The 20,853-nt window shown below is 31.7% G+C and overlaps 3 protein-coding genes across 3 annotated transcripts in view; 1 reads left to right on the top strand and 2 right to left on the bottom strand.

Annotated features, from left to right (window-relative positions):
- Positions 1–20,853, top strand: part of LOC144556520 (uncharacterized) — an 83,337-nt gene that overhangs the window by 10,934 nt on the left and 51,550 nt on the right. The gene's annotated exons all lie outside the window — the stretch shown is intronic.
- LOC144557266 (polygalacturonase QRT3-like) lies at positions 6,264–8,541 on the bottom strand. Its single transcript, XM_078305818.1, has 5 exons — positions 8,392–8,541; positions 7,678–7,905; positions 7,106–7,570; positions 6,711–7,019; positions 6,264–6,621 (listed from the first exon to the last, which is right to left on the bottom strand). The coding sequence occupies exons 1-5, from the start codon at positions 8,527–8,529 to the stop codon at positions 6,292–6,294; spliced, it is 1,470 nt and encodes a 489-aa protein (XP_078161944.1). The 5' UTR covers positions 8,530–8,541; the 3' UTR covers positions 6,264–6,291.
- LOC144556766 (choline-phosphate cytidylyltransferase 2-like) lies at positions 10,042–11,742 on the bottom strand. The gene is made up of 4 exons (XM_078305198.1): positions 11,450–11,742; positions 11,129–11,338; positions 10,670–11,048; positions 10,042–10,562 (listed from the first exon to the last, which is right to left on the bottom strand). Exons 1-4 carry the CDS (start codon positions 11,611–11,613, stop codon positions 10,320–10,322), a joined length of 996 nt encoding a protein of 331 aa, XP_078161324.1. The 5' UTR covers positions 11,614–11,742; the 3' UTR covers positions 10,042–10,319.

Raw genomic sequence — 20,853 nt, 5'->3', positions numbered from 1 at the left:
AAAAATCAACAAAACCGTAGACCATTTACGGTTTGACAAAAAGAAGAATAAAAGAAAATAAATTAAACCGAAAATGGCCTTGGGTTTGACAAATAAAACAACCGAATATGGTTGTCGATATGTTTTCAAATTGAAATGATCGAGTTTGTGTCTGTGTGACCATTGTGTAGCATGCAATATTGAGGATAATATTTGGTTTTGAAAATGTAAAAAAAATGTAATCAAGTGGGTTTAGGAATTTTTAATTGTTTAGTGATTAGTGATGATTTAAAAAAAGATTCTGCCAATAGGCTACGTACAGACCGAATCAAGTGGTATCTGGCTCTGGTGGGCCTGAGTCTGAGTCTGAATCTGAGTCTGAGAGAGACCTGGGACCTGTGACCCACAGGTCCTGCGTGTGTATGTGGGAGCTGGAGGGGATCTCTCATCACTCATCACTCATCTCTCTCTTGGGAATATTTCTATATTTTAAAATAATAATAATATTCAGACTTTTGAAATTTGGAATCTAGGAAGTGGATAGTTACGTTACCTATCAAATTGCTGTCACCTATGGAATCCACACTCCCTCTCTCTCCTCTCTCCTCTCTCCTCTCTCCTTTCAAAAAGGGGAACCAATTGCATCACCAATTCCACATTGACTGTTTGCTTTAATTTCTGACAATAATTAGGTAATTAAAGATACCTAGCTAGCTAGTTAATTGATTGCTTTTATTAAGCATGCAAATAACAAAACTTAGAGTGGGAAAAATGGAACGGTGGGGCCGGTTCCGCCACGGAACGGTACGGTTACGACACGGAATAGTACAGCACGTGTTACTGTTTCATACCGTGACTATTCGTGTGTCGTGACCAGCTTATAGAAAATTTGTCATAACATGGCACATCACACGAAAGATCCGATCACAGCACGTAATCACGCTAGTCACGTGTAATTAGGACCGTGGATCTTAATCAAATGGTGAATTTTAAATAAACTAACTTAAATTATGAAAAAATAGTTAAACGTGAGAAACTTGACTAATTACGTTTGAACACGGCACTCGAGTCACTCGCGTGCCTTAACTACCCTCAACATTTTAGTCACGGCACGTTTTTTTCCACTCTAACAAAACTTAGCTAAATTTGCTTCTATATGTTGAAATGTAGTAATGTGGAAAAATTGACAAAGCTAAATGATTCAATTGGCTGAAACTAAATTCCTCTTAAATAGTCATATACTCACTTTTTTCTTCTTCTTGTTGTCACAATCACAAACTTTAGATGCAGATGTTTAGATGAATCTTATTTTATTACGTGTATAACAAGAATATATTATAAATTAATTAGTTATGTGTTCAATTCAAACATATAACCAAATTCATCAACTTAAATATATATATTAATTGGCTAGCTACAATAATATGGAAACTCAAATAAATAATAAATAATCAAACTCAAATACTCACTTTTGGAAGTTATACAGAAATATAGAATTAAATAATAATGATTTAGAATTCTAGATACATAGCATGCATCTTTATTAAATATTCAAAGAATTTTGTAAATACAGATTTATTTATAAGTATATTTACGGATCAACTTTTGAAAATGAGGAAGGTTATGGTATTACACTATGTTCGTGCTATGAATTCATATCTTCATTTTTACACTTTAAACAGTTAATTTGAACCGTTCAACATAATTTGTATATAAAAATATACTTACAAAATCTTTTTTTGGATTTTTTTTGTTTTACTATTTTTTTAGATAGATTGAAAATCACTTAATTTAATAATTTTGGACCATAAAAAAACAACAACTTTCTACTTATCCAACAAAATAGTAAAAGAAATTCTAAAAAATACAAAAATTGATTTGCAAGTATATTTCCATATAAAAATTATATTTAATGCATGGTTAAGATCAACTGTTTGAAGTTTAAAAATAAAGATATGAAGTTTAGAAATAAAGATATAAGTTCATAGCACATATCGATCCGTAATATACAAAGAGTGAAGCTATGGTAATATACATATTAAAATTACTAAACTTTATTATTTATCTAGATTATGTTCCTTTTTTATATTTACATTAAATGACTATGCATGACAAGCCCAATGTTTGTTTGCGATGAGCACTATTTGGAATTTTTCAATTCATGATAATAGAGATAATCAATGCGGATTTAGGATTTTCGTCGAAGGACAAAAAATATCCAATCGAATTTAAATAACTAATAAGGTATAAATTCATTAACTAATTGAATACTCGATAAACAAAATAATATTTTGACTGATACTTTTCAATGCTCTGACTTGTAATTTCTAATTCTTTATTTATAATTCTAATTAGCAATCATAATTTAAAAAAATTATTTTAATTTTAACCGTAAAAATGATACCGCATTCATTCCGTTTCCGTTTGCGTTTGCGTTTGCGTGGAAAAATAAAATAGAAGAAGAAGAAGAAGTGAAGAAGAGTCGCAATGCTCGATCACGTTCGTTGGTTGGTTGATGCACTAGCACTACTGGTCACTAGCAGAGCAGTGGGCCTGAGAGAGACGTGGGACCTATGGCCCACTGGTCCTGCGTGTCATGTGGGAGGATCTCTCATCTCTCTCTTCTCTTGGGAATATTTCTATATTTTAAAATAATAATATTCAGACTTTTGGAATCTACCAAGCATTGCTGTCACCTGTGGAAGCCATACTCTCTCTCTCTCTCTCCCCTTTCTCCTTTCTCCTTTCTCCTTTCAAAAAGGTGAATTAATGTGATGACCAATACGGCAATACCACATCGACTCTTTGCTTTAAATTCATTTCTGATAATAATAATTAGGTAATTAAGGATACCTAGCTATATAGCTAGTGATTGCTTATTAAGCATGCAAATAACAAAATAACTTATAGCTAAATTTGCTTCTGTATGTTGAAATGAAGTAATCTGCAAAAATTGACAAGACTAAATGATTCAATTGGCTGAAACTTCCTCTTAATTAACTAGTCATATTATCATTTTTTTCTTCTTCTTGCTGTCACAATCACAAACTTAATTAGATGCACATGTCTAGATGAATCTAATTTTATTACGTGTATAACAAGAATTAATATATCATAAATTAATTAGTTATCTGTTTAATTCAAATTTTAACAAAATACATCAACTATATATATAGAGAGAGAGAGTAACCATACATTGCAATGTATATGTATTTTTTACATTTGATTATAAATCAACAGATTTAAAGTCCAAATAACTAATCCAAACCATTCATCTTTTTCTCTATATTAATATGTGATAGGAGACCTAATTTTATATTTTTTTGGAAATTTTTTACTATTTTTTTAGATTTACGAAAAACCGTTGTTTATTATGGTCCAGATTTGTCTGAAAAATAACGATTTTCAATAAATCTAAAAAAAAGTAAAAAAATTCCAAAAAAATGTAAAATTTGGTCTCCAAACACATTAATATGGAGAACAAGATAAACGGCTTGGATCGGTTATTTGAACTTTGAATCCGGTGATTTATAGTCCAATGTACAAAAATGCCTATGCATTGCAATGTATGAGAGCCTTACTTTCTCTCTCTCTCTCTCTATATATATATATATAGAGAGAGAGAGAGATGGGCTATGGTGCATTGCAATGCATGGAGGGGTTTGTGCATTGGACCATAAATCTAAAATTCAAAATCCAAATGACTGATCCAAACCGTTCATCTTGTTCTCCATATTAATATGTGCTTGGAGACCAAATTTTACATTTTTCTGAATTTTTTTTACAATTTATTAAGTATTTTACAAAATTGTTGATCTAACGGTGGCTGCTGATTTTACTGTTTTGTTAAGCCACAGTTGGATCAATAATTTTGTAAAATACTTAATAAATAGTAAAAAAATTCAGAAAAATGTAAAATTTGGTCTCCAAGCACATATTAATATAGAGAACAAGATGAACGATTTGGATCGGTCATTTGAATTTTAGATTTATGGTCTAATGCACAAACCCCCTCCATGCATTGCAATGCACCATAGCCCATCTGTATATATATTCTTGTGAAAAACAACAATTTCAAACCATCTTAATAAATAGTAAAAAAAAAATCAAAAAATGTAAAATTTGGTCTCCAAGCACATTTTAATATAAATTGAACATCTAACGGTTTGAGTTGACTGTTTGGACTTTAAAAATTGAAAAATCGAGTAGTTTGTTCCGGAGACTAGAAAAAAATATTTTGAACTTAACCAACACCTCTCTCTATATATATATATTAATTGGTTAGCTATAATAATATGGAAACTCAAATAAATAATAAACAATTATACATGCATCTATGATATGGTATCTTTACTTGTGTCTTCATTTGTTTTAAACTTTAGCATGCATGAAAAGATGCTTTAAGATGCACAGTATGCCTCTTCATAGTTTGAAATAATGCATATACAATGTGTGGGGCCCATGGGGACACACAGATCCAAAGAATCTGAATCTCTTTTAGTAGGCAATGGCAGCTTACAGAATTCATAAATGTATCGCGAATCATGATCCATTAACACTCAGACTCAAATGCAATTAACGCTAGCTGATGATGACTCGTTACAAAGTGTGCGTGGATGCGGCGCGTATTAGAGAATTATAATGGGTGGGATTCCAGATCCAGTGACAAGTGACAAGGCACCAAACCAAAACAAAGCAAGCAAAGAAAGGGAGAAGGAGAAGACAAAGAAAACTTGTTCACTCATCTCATGATCCCTGCGCTTTGCTTTGCTTTGCTTTGGCAGTTGCCACCAAATTAAAAAGCTCGTTGAATTGATGGATAATATGCAGACGTCATTTATTCCTTCCACTTAGCACCACTTACCTACCTTTATTGAATGAATGAGAGATGGAGAACACAAGTCTACAGTGGAATCTTATCATATTACATATACATATAGCTATCTACACACGGAATCCAAAGCTCGTTCAAAGGCTACAAGATTCCGAATCATTTCCCGATTTCCCTGTCTCTCTATATTCCGAATCATTTCCCGATTCTGATCAGCGACAGATGCATCTTCATTAGGATAAGGCAAAACATTATTGAATCAGATTCAAACCTATATATATATTAGATAATCAAATACCGCATTGGGTAAAGTGCCCAGTTAGCACGCTGTCATTTTAGATTCCATTAACCTTCTCATAAAACACTAATTAAAGGTAAGTGGGTCCCTTCATTCCGGCGGAGATCTATATATTTGTGCTCGGTGTCATATGCATATACCCATGATGCCCGATTATTATTTTATTAATAGAAAAAAAAACAAAAAAACAAAAAATAATAATAATAACGACAAAAGAGTACGAATTCATGAAATCTCGAAATATTGAAAATTTGTTATGATTTATAATGTCCAACGGACGTTATGGTTTATAATGTCCAGCTAATTTAATCTTAATTAATTCAGTCTAGTAATTAACTAAAAAAAACAGAACGTGTTCATAATGTCCAGATAGCAAGGGAAAAAAAAATACTATAGCTGAACGTTATGAAATTCATCTGACCTGATATTTTTTTAGTTAATTAGCAAGCTAGGTTAAGATCAAATTAGTTAAACGTTATGTTCCATAACGATTTTTCTATATTCGTTCAGTTTTATTGATATTTTTTTTTAATTTTCCTATTAATTAAAAAATTCCCAGAATTGTAGGTTAGACGTTGACATATATAGCAAAAGTGTGCTTGTTGTTTTGCAGTCATTACCCTCTATATATATTGGGTAGTGGCCAGTGGGACTACATACGTAATCAATCAATAAATAAATTAATTAATTAATTAGAAACAAAATAATGAAGAGAAGTACAGAAGCCATTTTACAAGATATTCTGACAAATTTTAACAAAACAGGTCACCTTTTTTTTCTTTTCAATAATGGGTTCACCTGACCTGAGTGCTACTTTTGTTTTTGTTTTATTAGGCCTTTGCTCCGGCCCATGCAACCACTGTTTAAATGCACTAATAATTTGACTGGGCCCTTAGTTTCATCAGATGATACGGATAACAATTAATTAATTAATTAATTAATTAATTAAGTAGTCTTTTTGAGAGAATTTGGGAGAATTTGGTCTCTATAGATAAATCAATAATCCACTGAAAATTAAGGTGACATGAGCAAATTCCATCCACTTTGAGGACAGGACAACCTTCTATTGCGGAACAAATCATACATCACTAATTATATTTACTATAATTAATTAATTAATTACTTTTGTGATGAACAATTAATTAAGTTTGTTTGCTGCTTCCTTCCTTCCTGTATCAATTGCCTAATGCAAGTGGTTGGTCTCTCCTGGTGCCAAATACTGATCAACTGCCACTGACACGACCCCGTCCACCTCCTCTGTTGCCTCCACTACCACCGTGTTATTCTTGATGGAAGTGATGGCATGTGCTGGCACCGTCACCGTCACGTTATTCTTATTCTTATTCTTCACGTATAATGAGTAATCAACATGAGTAACCAAGTCATGAAACACCAACAACGATTCAAAATCAACTCTCCATTTCTTTCCTTTTCCGGCCACACTTTTCCGTGCTTTTGTTGCCTTCAACACCATCTTGCTTACCACGTTATTATCAATCGTAACTTGTCCCACCTATATATATATTCAATAAATTCATATATATTCTCTTAATTCTCATAATTAATATATCTAGCTAGTTAATTAATTAATTAATATATTACCTTTTGAAACTTTGTGTGCGACTGGTCAAGTTTGACGATGGAGACCTCGGCATCGTTACCAGAGAAGATGTTGTTAACAATTGTGAGCCCGTGCACTTCTCCCTCTACCGCCTTGAGCTTCACATTACCATCACCTAAGAAGAAGGTGTTGGTGATGAGCATCTCCTTTGGGTCTTCTAACACTATGCTGTTGTAATCCATGTAACAGTTGTCGATCCTTGTCTGTGCACACGGTGTCTTTCCCAGGATCCCCACCCCACCAAAAGTTGTTGCTTTGTTGTAGCAGTGCACGCCCGTCAGAATATTCGCCTGCACATTAATTATATATATATTCAAAAATTTACTTGTATCAAACAAAAATGTATAATCTATATATATAGTTATTAATTAGTTACCTGTCCAAGTAAAAGGATACCAACAGCCGCAGAGAAAATTGCGACATCAGTAACAGCATGATCATTACCAGCAAGACTGATGGCGGTGCCAGAGAAGTCCTTCTCCTTTTTGTCACCTCCAATGGTCTCGATTTGTCCCAAAAAAGAAGAGGAGATGAATACCTCATGGCCTCTCTCGACAAGTATTCCAACTGTTGTGAACCCTTTGAAGTAACAATTATCTATGCGTATACGCACAGCATTGACTGCAAGGATACCGCCGCCACGGTGCTTTGAGTCGAAGAGGATGTCACGAAAGGTGATGTCTTCATAGTAAACATCAAGACTATTGTTTTTCGTGACATTCTCGTGACTTTTGCAGGGGCTGTTTTCGTGTCCCTCACGCGGTGTGGCAGGTGACCATAGCTGAACCAAAGAACATTGATTTGGGAATTTATCTGATGCTCTCAGAGACCCTCCCTGTATCTGAATTAATTGATGAAAAAAATAATATTAGGTCGGTTTTTGGCTAGTTAATAATTAATTTGGTCGTGTGTGTGTGTGTGTGTGTGTGTGTGTGTGTGTGTACATACCACAACATTGGCACCACCATTGGCAGGGAATGAAATAGGGTTGTTAATTTTGTAGTCTCCTCCTTGCAAATCAATGATGACACCTCCCAAATCATTTACACCCTGAAGCATGTGCTTGTTGTGTTGCACCTTAAATGCATCTTCAATTGCCTTTCTTATTGCATCACTGCTATCACTTCCTCCTTTTGGGTCTGCTCCATACTTTATTGGGTAGAACACTCTCCCAATCTAATTAATTATATACATATATACATATTACAGCACCACCACAAAAAAATTAAATAAATAAATAATTAGCATGGAACTCTTTTCATGGGCTTTAATTTAATTCTAGGCTCATTTTTTTGGGCTCAGGTTTTTGATGAAAAAAAACCCCTTATTTTTTTTTTTTATAATTTAAGTTTTTGAATAGGCCGTTCACTAACTTAACAGATATAAGAATGTTTCAAACGGCTAAAAAAAAAGTCTCAAACGGTCTCTGGTGCAAGACCAAGCACTAAATTAAGAAGGCCAGCTAAAATGTAACAATACGAGAGAAGAGATTGTTCATGAAACTATCAATCAATCAAGAAAATAGCACCTCTTTTTTTTTAGAAAATTGAAGAAAAAAACACTTCAATTCAAGAAAATAGCACCTCTTTTTTGCTTTAGAAAATTGAAGAAAAAAGCACTATAATTCAAAAAAAATGTTCTTAAAAAAAAGGAAAAACTCACATTTTCTTCGAGTCGTCGAGACGCAGCCCGTTCCTTGAATCTTGCATAATGTTGGTCAGGACTTAGCTTTTGAAAGCCGATTACGTCCTTCGCACAACACAAAATTGTTAGTAGAAGAAAGAGGCCAGCAGTTTTCATGTAGGCACAGGATAGAATCATTAATTCAAAATTGTTCTTCAATGTGAAGAAAAAGGGGATGAATTTGTTCTTCAATTTGAAAAAAAAAGGGTAGGTAATTTGGTCTCTCTTAAAATTAGATTTATAATTTGTAGGTGTTTGTGGTTGTGGTTATATCTATAAATAGGTGAAATCGGAAATGGAACTCTAAATTGGTGTCTCTCAAAACTGGTTTGTGATTCTGATTGACGACAAATGGACATATAAAATTATAAATAGGTGAAATTACATTTTATTAATTTTATATCATACTAAATTTGGAATATGAAAACAATGCCGGTTGTTTTATCATTCTTCTTCTTTTAAGTTAAAAAAATTATGGAAATATCACTTTAATTTCTTTCCTCATTTTACTTTTCTTATAGTTATATATTAAGACAAGTACGAAACCAGTAGTGGTTAATAAAATCTATTACTTATTAATATATATCGATGGCGTTTCAAAAAAAAAGAAAAAAAAAAGAGGATTATTATGGATTTAAAAAATATTAACAAAATTATGTCCCAACTCACGTGTTAAGAAATTTTGATTGAACTTATATATATATAGGTGCTCACATTAATTTTAACAAAAAAGTAATAGAAAAAAATTACTCATGATAAAACACACAATTATTCATGCTACTTAGTTCACACTTAATATATTGATATTTTTGAAACATTTTTTTTCAATATTATTTCTTTATATTTTTTTTTTCTACATATCTTTTCTTAAAAAAAATATTTTTTTAAATAAACTAACTTAAATTACTAAACATTAGTTAAATGTGACTAGTAACGTCACGTGTGCTCATGATGTGACTTGATCACGGCATAAATAATGTATTGTGATCGTTCTCGCACTGTGACCATTCCTTCCTCAATCATTGTAATATGACATATTACGTAAAAATTTGACTTAGTCACGTCACGTCATACGAATCATAGCGGACTAGCCATGTAACGACGAACTAATGTTATAATTAAACCATGGTCCGAATTTCGTGTAGCGATCTGTATAATTTTACCACGTGCAAGTAAATAATAAGAATGACACAAATTGTGTAGACTCACTTTCTCTACAATTACAAATTATATATATTTTGTAGAACATAGAAAATACTATTATAGAAATATGTTTTATTTTTATTGTCAATAACGAAAATTGTACTACTCTACTTAACAATGGTAGCACTCATTAATATTATTAAGTGCAGATAAATATAAGAATATTAATTAAGTTTATACCTGTTCAAGTTAAAAACATGCAGGTGTCAGCATAAATTTATATATATCCTGATGCTGATGCTGATACAGCAGCAGAGGTGGAGGGTAGAGCTCCTTTGACAGTGACAGTAATAGCATACAGACCCAAGAAAAGAATATAATTTACCATGAACAGGATACAACAACATACCATCAACATCCCAACAACTAGCAATAGCATCTATTTTTTATCACAGAAAGATTAATCAAAAGGCAGACAAATTACCATTTTGACCTGCTCTGCTCAAATATTGGTATAATGGTGAATTTGCTCACAAAATCTTGAAATATTTACAGGCTTTACTGGCATAAGCAACAAAATACAAAATCCATAAGATCCAAAGATTGAAACCTAGAATAGAATCACATGGAAGGAACTAAGAAAACAAGAAATGAAGGACATGTGCAGCAGCAAAGTTTAGCCATACATACCAATTACCACTGTGTATTGTATTATTAATAATACATCATAAACTACGTACAGATAGGAATGATGGGCGTTTCAATCAAGGATCACTTCCCTTGATTACTTTCTTTTCTGCATTATCCTCCTTTTCGTTTTCATTTTCGTTTTCATTCTCATATTGTTGTTCATCAGCATCCTCAAATTGATCATCATCGTCGTCGTCATCATCATCATCATCAACATAAGGAACATAATCATAGTCATAATCATCATACTGAATGAGGGTGAATTTACCAGATTGGCCTGTGAAGCTCCCTCGTATTTTCTCTGCTATGGATGTTCCCTAATGTAATGTAATGTAAAAGAAGAAGAACAATGACTGAATGCAATGACAGTGATGAATGAATAAAATTTAACTGAATTGAGTTTAGTTTAGTTAAATATATATACCATTGAATGACATCCCTCTTCAAATTTCTCAAGGAAGCCAGCAACCCAGCGATCAGCATTCTCTACCCATTCCTCTTGCAATTTGGCAACAGTATTCAACTTTTCATTTACTTTTTCCTGATGTTCTTTGACTTTGTTACGCAGATTCTTCAATCCCATGTTAACCATGATTCGTTTCTCCCTGACGTAACTGACGCCAAGTTCTTTACGAGTATAGCCTCTCGCCAAATTGCGCATTACATATTCATTATAGTCCTTGACAATTCTCATAATGATATCAGATGTTGAAATGCCTTCTGTACGCTTTGTCTCTTTGAATTTGCCAACCTTCTTAACAAATTCATACACATCCTTACCAGCTCCACTGGTATCAGCATATCTTCACAAGCAAGCAGTGGCCCAATTAGATATCAGAGCATACAAATTCAGAAATTGAGAACATAAAGAAGAAATTCTTACGGGAGAGAGTCATGCGCGACATAATCGATTTTGTGTTTATCAAGAAATTCTTGGTTAATAACCCAGGGAGCATCTGGTATGACCTCATCAACCCATTTGCAATGGCGTAGAGACTCGTAGCGTTCTTCCGCAGTCATCACAGTCCTACCTTTGTACTTGTGTGTCACTTCATCATTGCAACATCCAACCAACAGGTAAGCATTAGGAAACCTAACAAATTCACAAATTCATTCATGAAGAACTCAAGCAATTCATTATCCAAATCAAATATGCAATGCAATACAATACAATACAATACAATACGAGGAATACATAACATACGATTTCTTTGCTTGTTCAAGAGATCTGGCATGGCCGAAGTGGAAGAGATCGTAAATACCATCCGCATAAACTCTCACAGGTCGATCTAGATCTACTTCTACATCTGATTCCTTCTTCTTCTCCTCTTCCAACTCACCCATCGATTTCAGATCCGCTGCTGCCATCGATTTGATTTGATTTTTGCGATCGATCGATTGATTTGATTCCTTTGTGGAATTTCGTTCTTTTTCCTCTTCAAAGGAAAAAAGGGAAAAGGGATGCTCGAATTGAAGAATTCGTATCCTCTGAGATATCTCAAACTTTGGGTGACTTTATGGAAAATCCAAACCGTTTAAATACGTTCTGCACGAATCTCAAAGCACATAATACTGATCCTTTATCATCCCCGAATAGGAACCTGACACGTCGGTCACGCAAAAGTTGAGTTATCTCAGAGGATGCGCACTCTGAATTGAATTGTGTGACGGTGACAGTGACACAGACACGACACGTAGACACGTGGGATCTGGTTCGAGAGATTCTACTTCATTTGGACTGTCAATCGAACGGCTCAGATCGAGAGATTTAATCTGTGGGGGAAGGGCAGGGGACTGGCCGACCAAAAATAACGGTCCAGATTTACTCTCTCAATGTTAAGACTGTAGGGTCCTGGTGCCATGTTAAAAGAACGGTCCAGATCCACTCATTACAATTGTAATGAGGAGAGTAAGCGTGTCCTCTGAGATATCTCATATTTTGCGTGACCGACGTGTCCGGTGCCTATTCGGGGGTGACGTAGGGGGCCGTATTATTTGAGCTTTGAGATTCGCGCAGAACGTATTGCAACGGTTAAGAGTTTCGAAAAAGTCACGGAAAATATGAGATATCTCAGAGGATGCGAATTGGTAAATTGACGGATGTAATTAATAAACAGGAACAGAACAATAGGACATCTATCTATCTCCATTTCAAATTAAAAAACAAAAGACCAGTCCGTTTGGGATTGGCCCAAGGGCCCATATTGACCCAATGTAGGTACTAGCCTACTAGGTAGGTATCCAAATTTTAATTAGCTACTACATTCATATTCACTCACCTTCATCTTCATGGCATGGGCCTTGTAATTAATTTGTAGCACCACCTAATTCTAAATGCCTTAAAAAAAATATTAATTATTGTCTGTAAACAAATCATTTATCTCGCGCTCACTACCAAAGTTCATTTATTTTGCTTTCAAATTCATCAAGTATTCTTAAAAATATATTTACATAATTCATCCTTTTTCATGCATTACAAATCCTATTATTAGTACAACCAAGTGCCCAATTTTTTGTTTCTTCTCAAAATCATATTTTGGTGAAGGTAAAAAGTTAAAAATGATTTCCGTAGAAATTTTTTGAAAAATATAAGATACTTAATTAAACCACTAAACTAAATGATAGATACTTGTTGAAAAGATATATCGACTATAATTGTATTCTCTTTTTCAGACAAAGCATTTATCTAATTTCTAATTTTTCTAATTTGAACTTGGAATTTGGACGAGAGAATTTTCTTCAGTCAGCGCACTTTTCCAAGCACGGGCACCAACAATCTTAATTATATTCCCAAGATGGAAAGAACAAATTAATTTAGATGAATGGTTAGGAGGAGATAATAAAATAAATAAAATATGTTTGGAGGTTGGTGGTGGATGCCGTTGAGGTTGGGTTTGGTTAAGTCGTCAATTTTTGGAATCATATATAGTTCTGACTGGATCCCCTTTTTGTTTTGTTTCAGCAACAAAAACAAAAAACCAAAGTTTAATTGGTGTACAGTGAAGGAGAGTAAGGAAGGAGAAGGATATATTTGTCAATTTTATTTTTAAAATAATTAAATAAAAAAAAAGTTAAATAAATCAAAGGGTATAGCTAGAAGAAAGAATTGAAATTATAATGAGGATGTTGGATATTATCATGTTTTTATGGGGAAATTGGTTATTTTAAAAATTCAATGGACAGTTGATCCTACTCCGTTACGTTGTCCTCTCTGAGTCCTTTTCACAAGCATTTTATTATATGTATGTGCAGAAACTGCACTTTCAACTAATTAATTAATTTGAAAGTTCAACAAAGCATTTTATTCGTTGTTTGTTTGAAATTAAAGAACTTAATTGGTTGAATTGTTCAGAGCTTGGATGCATGTCAATTCTTTTTTGGACTCCCATATTAATTAATTACTCTGTAATTTATCAAAATATATATTGTTTCTCAAATCTTAATGGGACTGTTCCGCCAAATTTATAATAGATGAAGATTAATGTAAAATTATATTGATACACTAGTCGTTGAACGCAAGTGAAATTGGATGTAATTTGTGAAAAATGTCAAATTGAAATGAAAACATCTACTTAATTAGATCTTTTCCTTTAACTCTTTTTCTTTTTTCTTTTTTCTTTTTTCTTTTAATTTTATTCCACCATTCCGTAGATAGATATATGAGGTCAAATTGTACAAGTGCGACCTTAATTTTGGGATGGAATTAGGCCTCCTTTTTACTAGGACTGTTCATTGGATCGGTTTAATCGGATTTAAACTGAAACGAGAGATCTAGTTCCATAAACGGTTCGGTTTTTCAGTCAAATGGTATATATAGTTTCGTTCATTTCTAAATCGGTATAATAGTTCAGTTTGATTTGTAAATTTTAAAACTGGTTAGATGGAATTGACTGAAATTTTTAAACTCATCCCTATCCGAATCCGATATTTGAAAAAATTTAAAAAATTACAACATAATGTATATTGATTAGTTCGGTTTAAAACTGGTTAAACCGAACCAAACAAAAAATAAATCCATCTTTAAAAAAATAAAAATAAACTAACAAAAATTAATATCTTTTTTTTTTTGTTTCAATCGAACAAACCGAAATTTATTTATGTTTGTTCAGTTCGGTTCTTATCCTATTTCGGTTCGGTTCGATTTGACTTTTAAAAATCAAATAAAACTTTAGTTTATTTATTTTTAATTTGGTTTGGACTGAAACGAACCGCCATGCAAATAGTCCTACATTTTACTCTTTTACAATTTCAAACTTGCTCAAACAAGCAAAATTGTGCAAAATAGAACCATATTTTTCTTTTTGACCTTTTCACTATTTCATGCGTTTGCGGAACACCCCGAAGAGTTAATATAAATTTGTGGTAATGTATCTAGAAAATATTTCCAGCTTAATTTACACTTGAAGAGTTTGTTCATTTCCAAGAAAAAAAGTTATCTTTGCGTTTTATTTATATTAGAAATGAAATATACATTGATTTCTCTATAAATTTGATAATCATAGGGTTCTATTTGCAAAAAAAAATTGTAGGAAAACAGTTCTAGATTCTAGAACCACAAATTAAAGAGTGAAAGCGAAAATAAATAAGATAATTTATGGACCAATCGATTGTGTCACGTTCTCTTGATTGACACTTAGTCAAGATTCTCAACTCCTAAAACGTGCCTATATTAATTTATGCTTGCATAGCGTTAGCTTAGCTTAGGTTAGGTAGTTTACTTTTACGCAGTTATCGGAAAGATCAACTAAATATAATGTTCTCTGTATATATATATATATATATATCAGTTGAGAAGGGATTCACTTGTAACTTTTTTTTAGTGATACTGAATTACACTCTATATTTTCAAAATTTTGAAAGTTTAAACAGTCGATTCAAACCGTTCAACATAATGAATATATTGAAATATGCTTGCAGATCAAATTTTATATTTTTCTTGAATTTTTTTAATATTTATTAAGTATTTTTATAATGAAAAATGCAGAGTCAGAAACAAACTTAGGGTATGTTTAGTTGGATTAAGAATAAGTTATTCTTAGAGTTATACTACTCGTAGTCTATTCGGTGTTTGTTTGTGTTAAAATGGTTAGAATAGTGAATAGTAAATATTTTAATTGAGATTGAACTATTTTAATAAGAGAAACAATTAATAGCTATTATTAATTTTGACTAGTGTAGCTATTTTTAATTTTCAACCAAACATACCCTTAATTAATTAATTAATACCTAGGAACTATTTAAAAAGTACAAGCAAACTAATTTTCTCCATTCTCACACATTAATTGGGGAGATAGTATTTCGCTTAGTACCACTAAAGAATAAAAAGAGAGAGAGTTCTAGAAAAGATATATTGACTATGTATTATCTTTTTCAGACAAATTAAAAGCATTTCATCTCTAATTTCTATTTTGGACCAGAGAATTTTCTTCGGTCAGGTCAGCACTTTTCCAAGTAAGACTGGCACGTGCACCAACAATCTTTATTCCCATTTCCCAACAACGAAACAACAAAATTTAATATTAATTATTAATACATATATGTGTGTATATAATAATAATAATAATAATAATAATAATAAGAGATAGGTTACGGTGAGTTGCGAAGTAAAACGCGTTTCTACTTCATGCCGTATTTTTATTTTGAAAGTCCAAACGACCGATCCGAACCGTTAGATGTTTAATCCATATTGAAATGTGCTTGGAGACCAAATTTTACATTTTTTAGAATTTTTTTACTATTTATTAAGCATTTTTGAAAATTGCTGTTTTGCTGTGAACAGTGAAAAACAGTAAAATTTTCTGGACCATCAGATCAGAGACTTTCAAAATTGATTAATAAATAGTAAAAAAATTCCAAAAAATGTAAAATTTGGTCTCCAAGCACATTTCAATATGAAGAACAAGATGAACGGTTCGGATCGACGTTTTGAAATTTAAAATCGCAAAATATTAGCGTAAAGTAAAATAGTCGCTTTACTTCGCAACTCACCGTAGCCCAGCTCATAATAATAATAATAATATCAGATCAAAATTTTATATACTTGAGAATGAGAGTAGGTGTGATGTCCATTGGATCTATTTTGTTTTGAAGGGCTCAATCACCATCCGATTCACTTTAAAATATGTGAGCTTTGTTTTAAAAATGGTGTATATCTGTTTCAATTTTCGTGCATACAGACCTGAAAGCTTATCAGACAGCTTTGGAACTCATTAGACCTAAAAATAGATCCGAATAAGCCAAATTAAATAAAATTATATACATAAGCAAAATTTGATGATATGTCGGACCATAGCGAAGACTTTAATTGGCCTGTGTGTATATATATATATATATATATATATATATATATATATATATATAGGACGTGGCTACGGTGCTATGGGTAGCTAAGAGGCCTCCGTGCTACGGCTCGGATTTTGAGTTTTCAAAATCCTAACGGTCGATCCGAATCGTTCATCTTGTTCTCCATATTAATATGTGCTTGGAGACCAAATTTTATATTTTTATGAATTTTTTTACTATTTATTAAGCTACTTTGAAAACCCCTGATCCAACGGTGGCTTAACCCAACAGTAAAACCAGAAACTACCGTTGGATCAGCGGTTTTCAAAGTGGCTTAATAAATAGTAAAAAAATTCATAAAAATGTAAAATTTGGTCTCCAAGCACATATTAATATGGAGAACAAGATGAACGGTTCGGATCGACCGTTAGGATTTTGAAAACTCGAAATCCGAGCCGTAGCACAGAGGCCTCTTAGCTACCCATAGCATATTAGCCAAAACCTATATATATATATATATATAGCTTGAATGGCCAACCTCCCATTGAATTTAATTAATTTCAAAGTTCAACAAATATTCGTTATTTTAAAAAATAGGAGGCCGGCTCAAATATCCCGTTGCTTAATTTCATGCGCCATCCCAAAGCAATTAATATTGATTATTTTTTTGTTCATCCAAAGCAAAAGTTACTCGAGAATTTTTTTGTTTTTATGTTAATTACTTGAAATATATATTTGACAGATTTGATAATCTAGACCGCAAAAGTAAATTGTTTTAAGTTTAATTTGTAATGAAAAATGCAGAGTCAGAAACAAACTTACTTAATACCTATATATATATATATATATATATATATATATATATATAGATAGGAACTATTTAAAGAGGTTGACCCGAACTTATTTGACTCTGCTATTAATTTCCTTCAGTTATATATATATAATATATATAGACTAATGTGCATTCGTATGCATATGGCCCGATATGCATACGATCTAAATTTGAAATTTCAAAAATTCAAAACGTCGATCCGAACCGTTCATCTTGTTCTCCATATTAATATGTGCTTGGAGACAAATTTTACATTTTTTTTATTTTTGTTTACTAATTATTAAGCCATTTTGAAAATTGCTGATCCAACGATGGCTGCTGATTTTAGTGTTTTGTTAAGCCACCGTTGGATCAACAATTTTGAAAGTGGCTTAATAAATAGTAAAAAAATTCAGAAAAATATAAAATTTAGTCTTGAAACACATATTAATATGGAGAACAAGATGAATAGTTCGGATCAACGTTTTAGATTTTAAAATTTCAAATTTGCACCGTATGTATACAAATGCACATTAGTCACTCTCTCTCTCTCTCTTTATATATATATATATATTTAAAAACATAAACTACAAAGGAGTCAAGACTTTTTACGCCCCAAACATTAATAATTAGTCAGTAAATTTAAGTGGAATTTTCTGACGGAGTCCGTATCCTATATTATATATATATATATATATGAGATATATATCTCAGACTTTGAGTAGATTCAACAAGCCGGCCGGTGTTAATTTTTTTTTCGGTGTTTGTTTGAAATTAAACAACTTGTTAATTTGAATTAATTGTTCAGATTTTGTACGTACAGAGTCGCTAGCTCCAAGTTTGAGACATCTCAGTTCTCAGATGATGCATGCATGCATGTGAATTCTTTTTTGAACTCCCGTATTAATTACTCTGTAATTAATTTATCAAGATAAATACGCTTAATATTGTGTGTCAAAACTTAATGGGACTATATATGACGACAACAAGTTTCAAATTCTAGTTAGATCAAATTGACTGAAATTTTTAAACCTATCTCCTGCCGAACTAAACATTTTTTAAAATAAAAGATTACAACATAATGTATATTCAACCTATCTCTCTTTAATAAAAACAAAAACAAAAAAAACCTATCTCCTGTCTAACTAAACATTTTTAAAAATAAAAAATTACACCATAATGTATATTGCTTGGTTCGGTTTAAAAATGATTAAGCCGAACTAAAAGAAATTTAAATCCATCTTTAATTTTTTTTTTAAATTAACAATTTTTTTATGATTAATATCCTATTTTTAATTCAATGGAATAAACCAAAATTTACTTCAGTTTGTTCGGTTCGATTCTTATTCTATTTCGGTTCAATTCGATTTGAATTTTGAAAATCAAATAAAAATTTAGTTTGTCTATTTTAATTCGGTTTAGACCGAACCGAACCTACGAACACTCCTACATTAATTTTACTCTTATACTATTTCAAACTTGCTCAATACAAGCGAAATTGTGCAATATAGAACCATATTTTCTTTTTCACTTTTTACTATTTCATGCATTTGCAGAACATCTCGAATAGTCAATATATATATATATATATTTGTGATAATGTATCTTGTATTGTAAAATTAAATAAAGTTACAACAAATGTAAAATAAATAATAAGAGAGATAGAAAGAGCAATAACAAAAAAATTATTCTCTTCTAATTGTGTCAATTGTCTCTATGTACAAAGACTATATTTATAAGCTAGAAATTGTATATAAAGAACCATGCATTACAATAATAAATGAGATAATAAATACCAATAGCAGGAGAATGATGAGGTAATATATTGAGAATTAATATTGAGAGTTAGATAATAAACATCTACATAAATAATATTGTAATTTGAATAATTATAACATTAAAAAATATTTCCAGCTTTACACTTAAAAGAGTTTGTTCATTTGCAAGAAAAAGTTATCTTTTTAAGTTTTGTCGTTATTAGGAATGAAATATATATACATTGATTTCCATATAAAGTTGATAATTAATCATAGGGTTCTATTTGCAAAAGTTGTAGGGAAACAGTTCTACAACACAAATTAAAGAGTCAAATCGAAAATAAATAAGATAATTAATGGACCAATCGTTTGTGTCACGTTATCTTGATTGACTTAGTCAAGATTCTCAACTCCTAAGTCCTAAAACGTGCCTATATTAATTTATGCGTGGGACCAGATCCATTATCATCTATGCATGCATTAGGTTAGGTACAATGATTTAAATAGCGATTATAGCATGACAATTAAAAAGAATAAGCGATTGCACTAAGTAGTTGTTTAGATCAACCAAATATAGTGTTCTAAATATATAGGTTATATATATAGAGAGGGATGAGCTACGGTGAGCCATGAAGTAAAACGTATTGGTGCTCCATGGCACTATATTGTCATTTTGAAAATCCAAACGACCGATTCGAACCGCTCAACACGGCCTCCATATTGAAATGTGCTTGGAGACCAAATTTTACATTTTTTGAAATATTTTTACTATTTATTAAGCAATTTTGAAAATCGCTGATCTGATGGTTCAGAAAATTTTACTGTTTTTTTACTGTTCACTGTAAAACAACAATTTTCAAAAATGCTTAATAAATAGTAAAAAAAATTCAAAAAATGGAAAATTTGGTCTCCAAGCACATTTCAATATGGATTAAACATCTAACTATTCGGATCGGTCGTTTGGATTTTCAAAATGAAAATATGGCGTGGAGTACAAACGCGTTTTACTTCATGGCTCACCATAGCTCATCTCTCTCTCTCTATATATATATATATAGTTGGGCTATAGTGCATTGCAATGTATAGCCTCTTTTGTACATTGAACTATAAATCACCGGATTTAAAGTCCAAATAACCAATCCAAACCGTTCATCTTGTTCTTCATATTAATATGTGTTTGGAGACCAAATTTTATATTTTTTGAATTTTGTTTACTATTTATTAAGATGGTTTGAAAATCTTTTTTTTTTTTCAATGGTACATAATTTTAATAAAAACTACAATTTTCAAATCATCTTAATAAATATTAAAAAAGTTCCAAAAAATATGAAATTTGCTCTCCAAGCACATTTTAGTATATATTAAACATTTAACGGTTTGAATCGACTGTTTGGACTTTCAAAATCAGAAAATCGAATCGTTTGTTCCGAAGGCTAGAAAAAAAAAACGTTTTGAGTTTAGCCCTTCTCTCTCTCTCTCTCTCTCTCTCTCTATATATATATATATATATATATATATATATATATATATATAGAAGTAGGCCAATATACAATCAATTGTTCTTGAGGTCCCGTACAACTAAGTCATTTTCCGATTTTTAAAGTCCAAATGATCGATCCAAACCGTTCATCTTGTTCTCCATATTAATATGTGCTTGGAGACCAAATTTTATATTTTTCTGAATTTTTTTACCATTTATTAAGCCATTTTGAAAACTGCTGATCCAACGGTGGCTTACAAAACAGTAAAACCAGAAGC

The sequence above is a fragment of the Carex rostrata genome, chromosome 7 (assembly GCF_964058835.1).
Source record: "Carex rostrata chromosome 7, lpCarRost1.2, whole genome shotgun sequence".
NCBI lineage: Eukaryota > Viridiplantae > Streptophyta > Magnoliopsida > Poales > Cyperaceae > Carex > Carex rostrata.
The sequence above is the reverse complement of the archived record's forward strand: the minus strand, read 5'-3'. Positions and strand labels throughout refer to the sequence as shown.

What these genes read in the sequence shown, in the direction of transcription:
- LOC144556766 (XM_078305198.1), bottom strand. Translation starts at nt 11,613, where the DNA reads ATGGCAGCAGCGGATCTGAAATCGATGGGTGAGTTGGAAGAGGAGAAG. An exon ending in CTTGAACAAGCAAAGAAATC is followed by an intron (nt 11,339 to 11,449) that starts GTATGTTATGTA and finishes TGAATTTGTTAG; the next exon opens with GTTTCCTAATGCTTACCTGT. An exon ending in AAGAGGGATGTCATTCAATG is followed by an intron (nt 10,563 to 10,669) that starts GTATATATATTT and finishes ACATTACATTAG; the next exon opens with GGAACATCCATAGCAGAGAA.
- LOC144557266 (XM_078305818.1), bottom strand. Translation starts at nt 8,529, where the DNA reads ATGAAAACTGCTGGCCTCTTTCTTCTACTAACAATTTTGTGTTGTGCG. An exon ending in ATGGTGGTGCCAATGTTGTG is followed by an intron (nt 7,571 to 7,677) that starts GTATGTACACAC and finishes CAATTAATTCAG; the next exon opens with ATACAGGGAGGGTCTCTGAG. An exon ending in CGCACACAAAGTTTCAAAAG is followed by an intron (nt 6,622 to 6,710) that starts GTAATATATTAA and finishes ATATATATATAG; the next exon opens with GTGGGACAAGTTACGATTGA.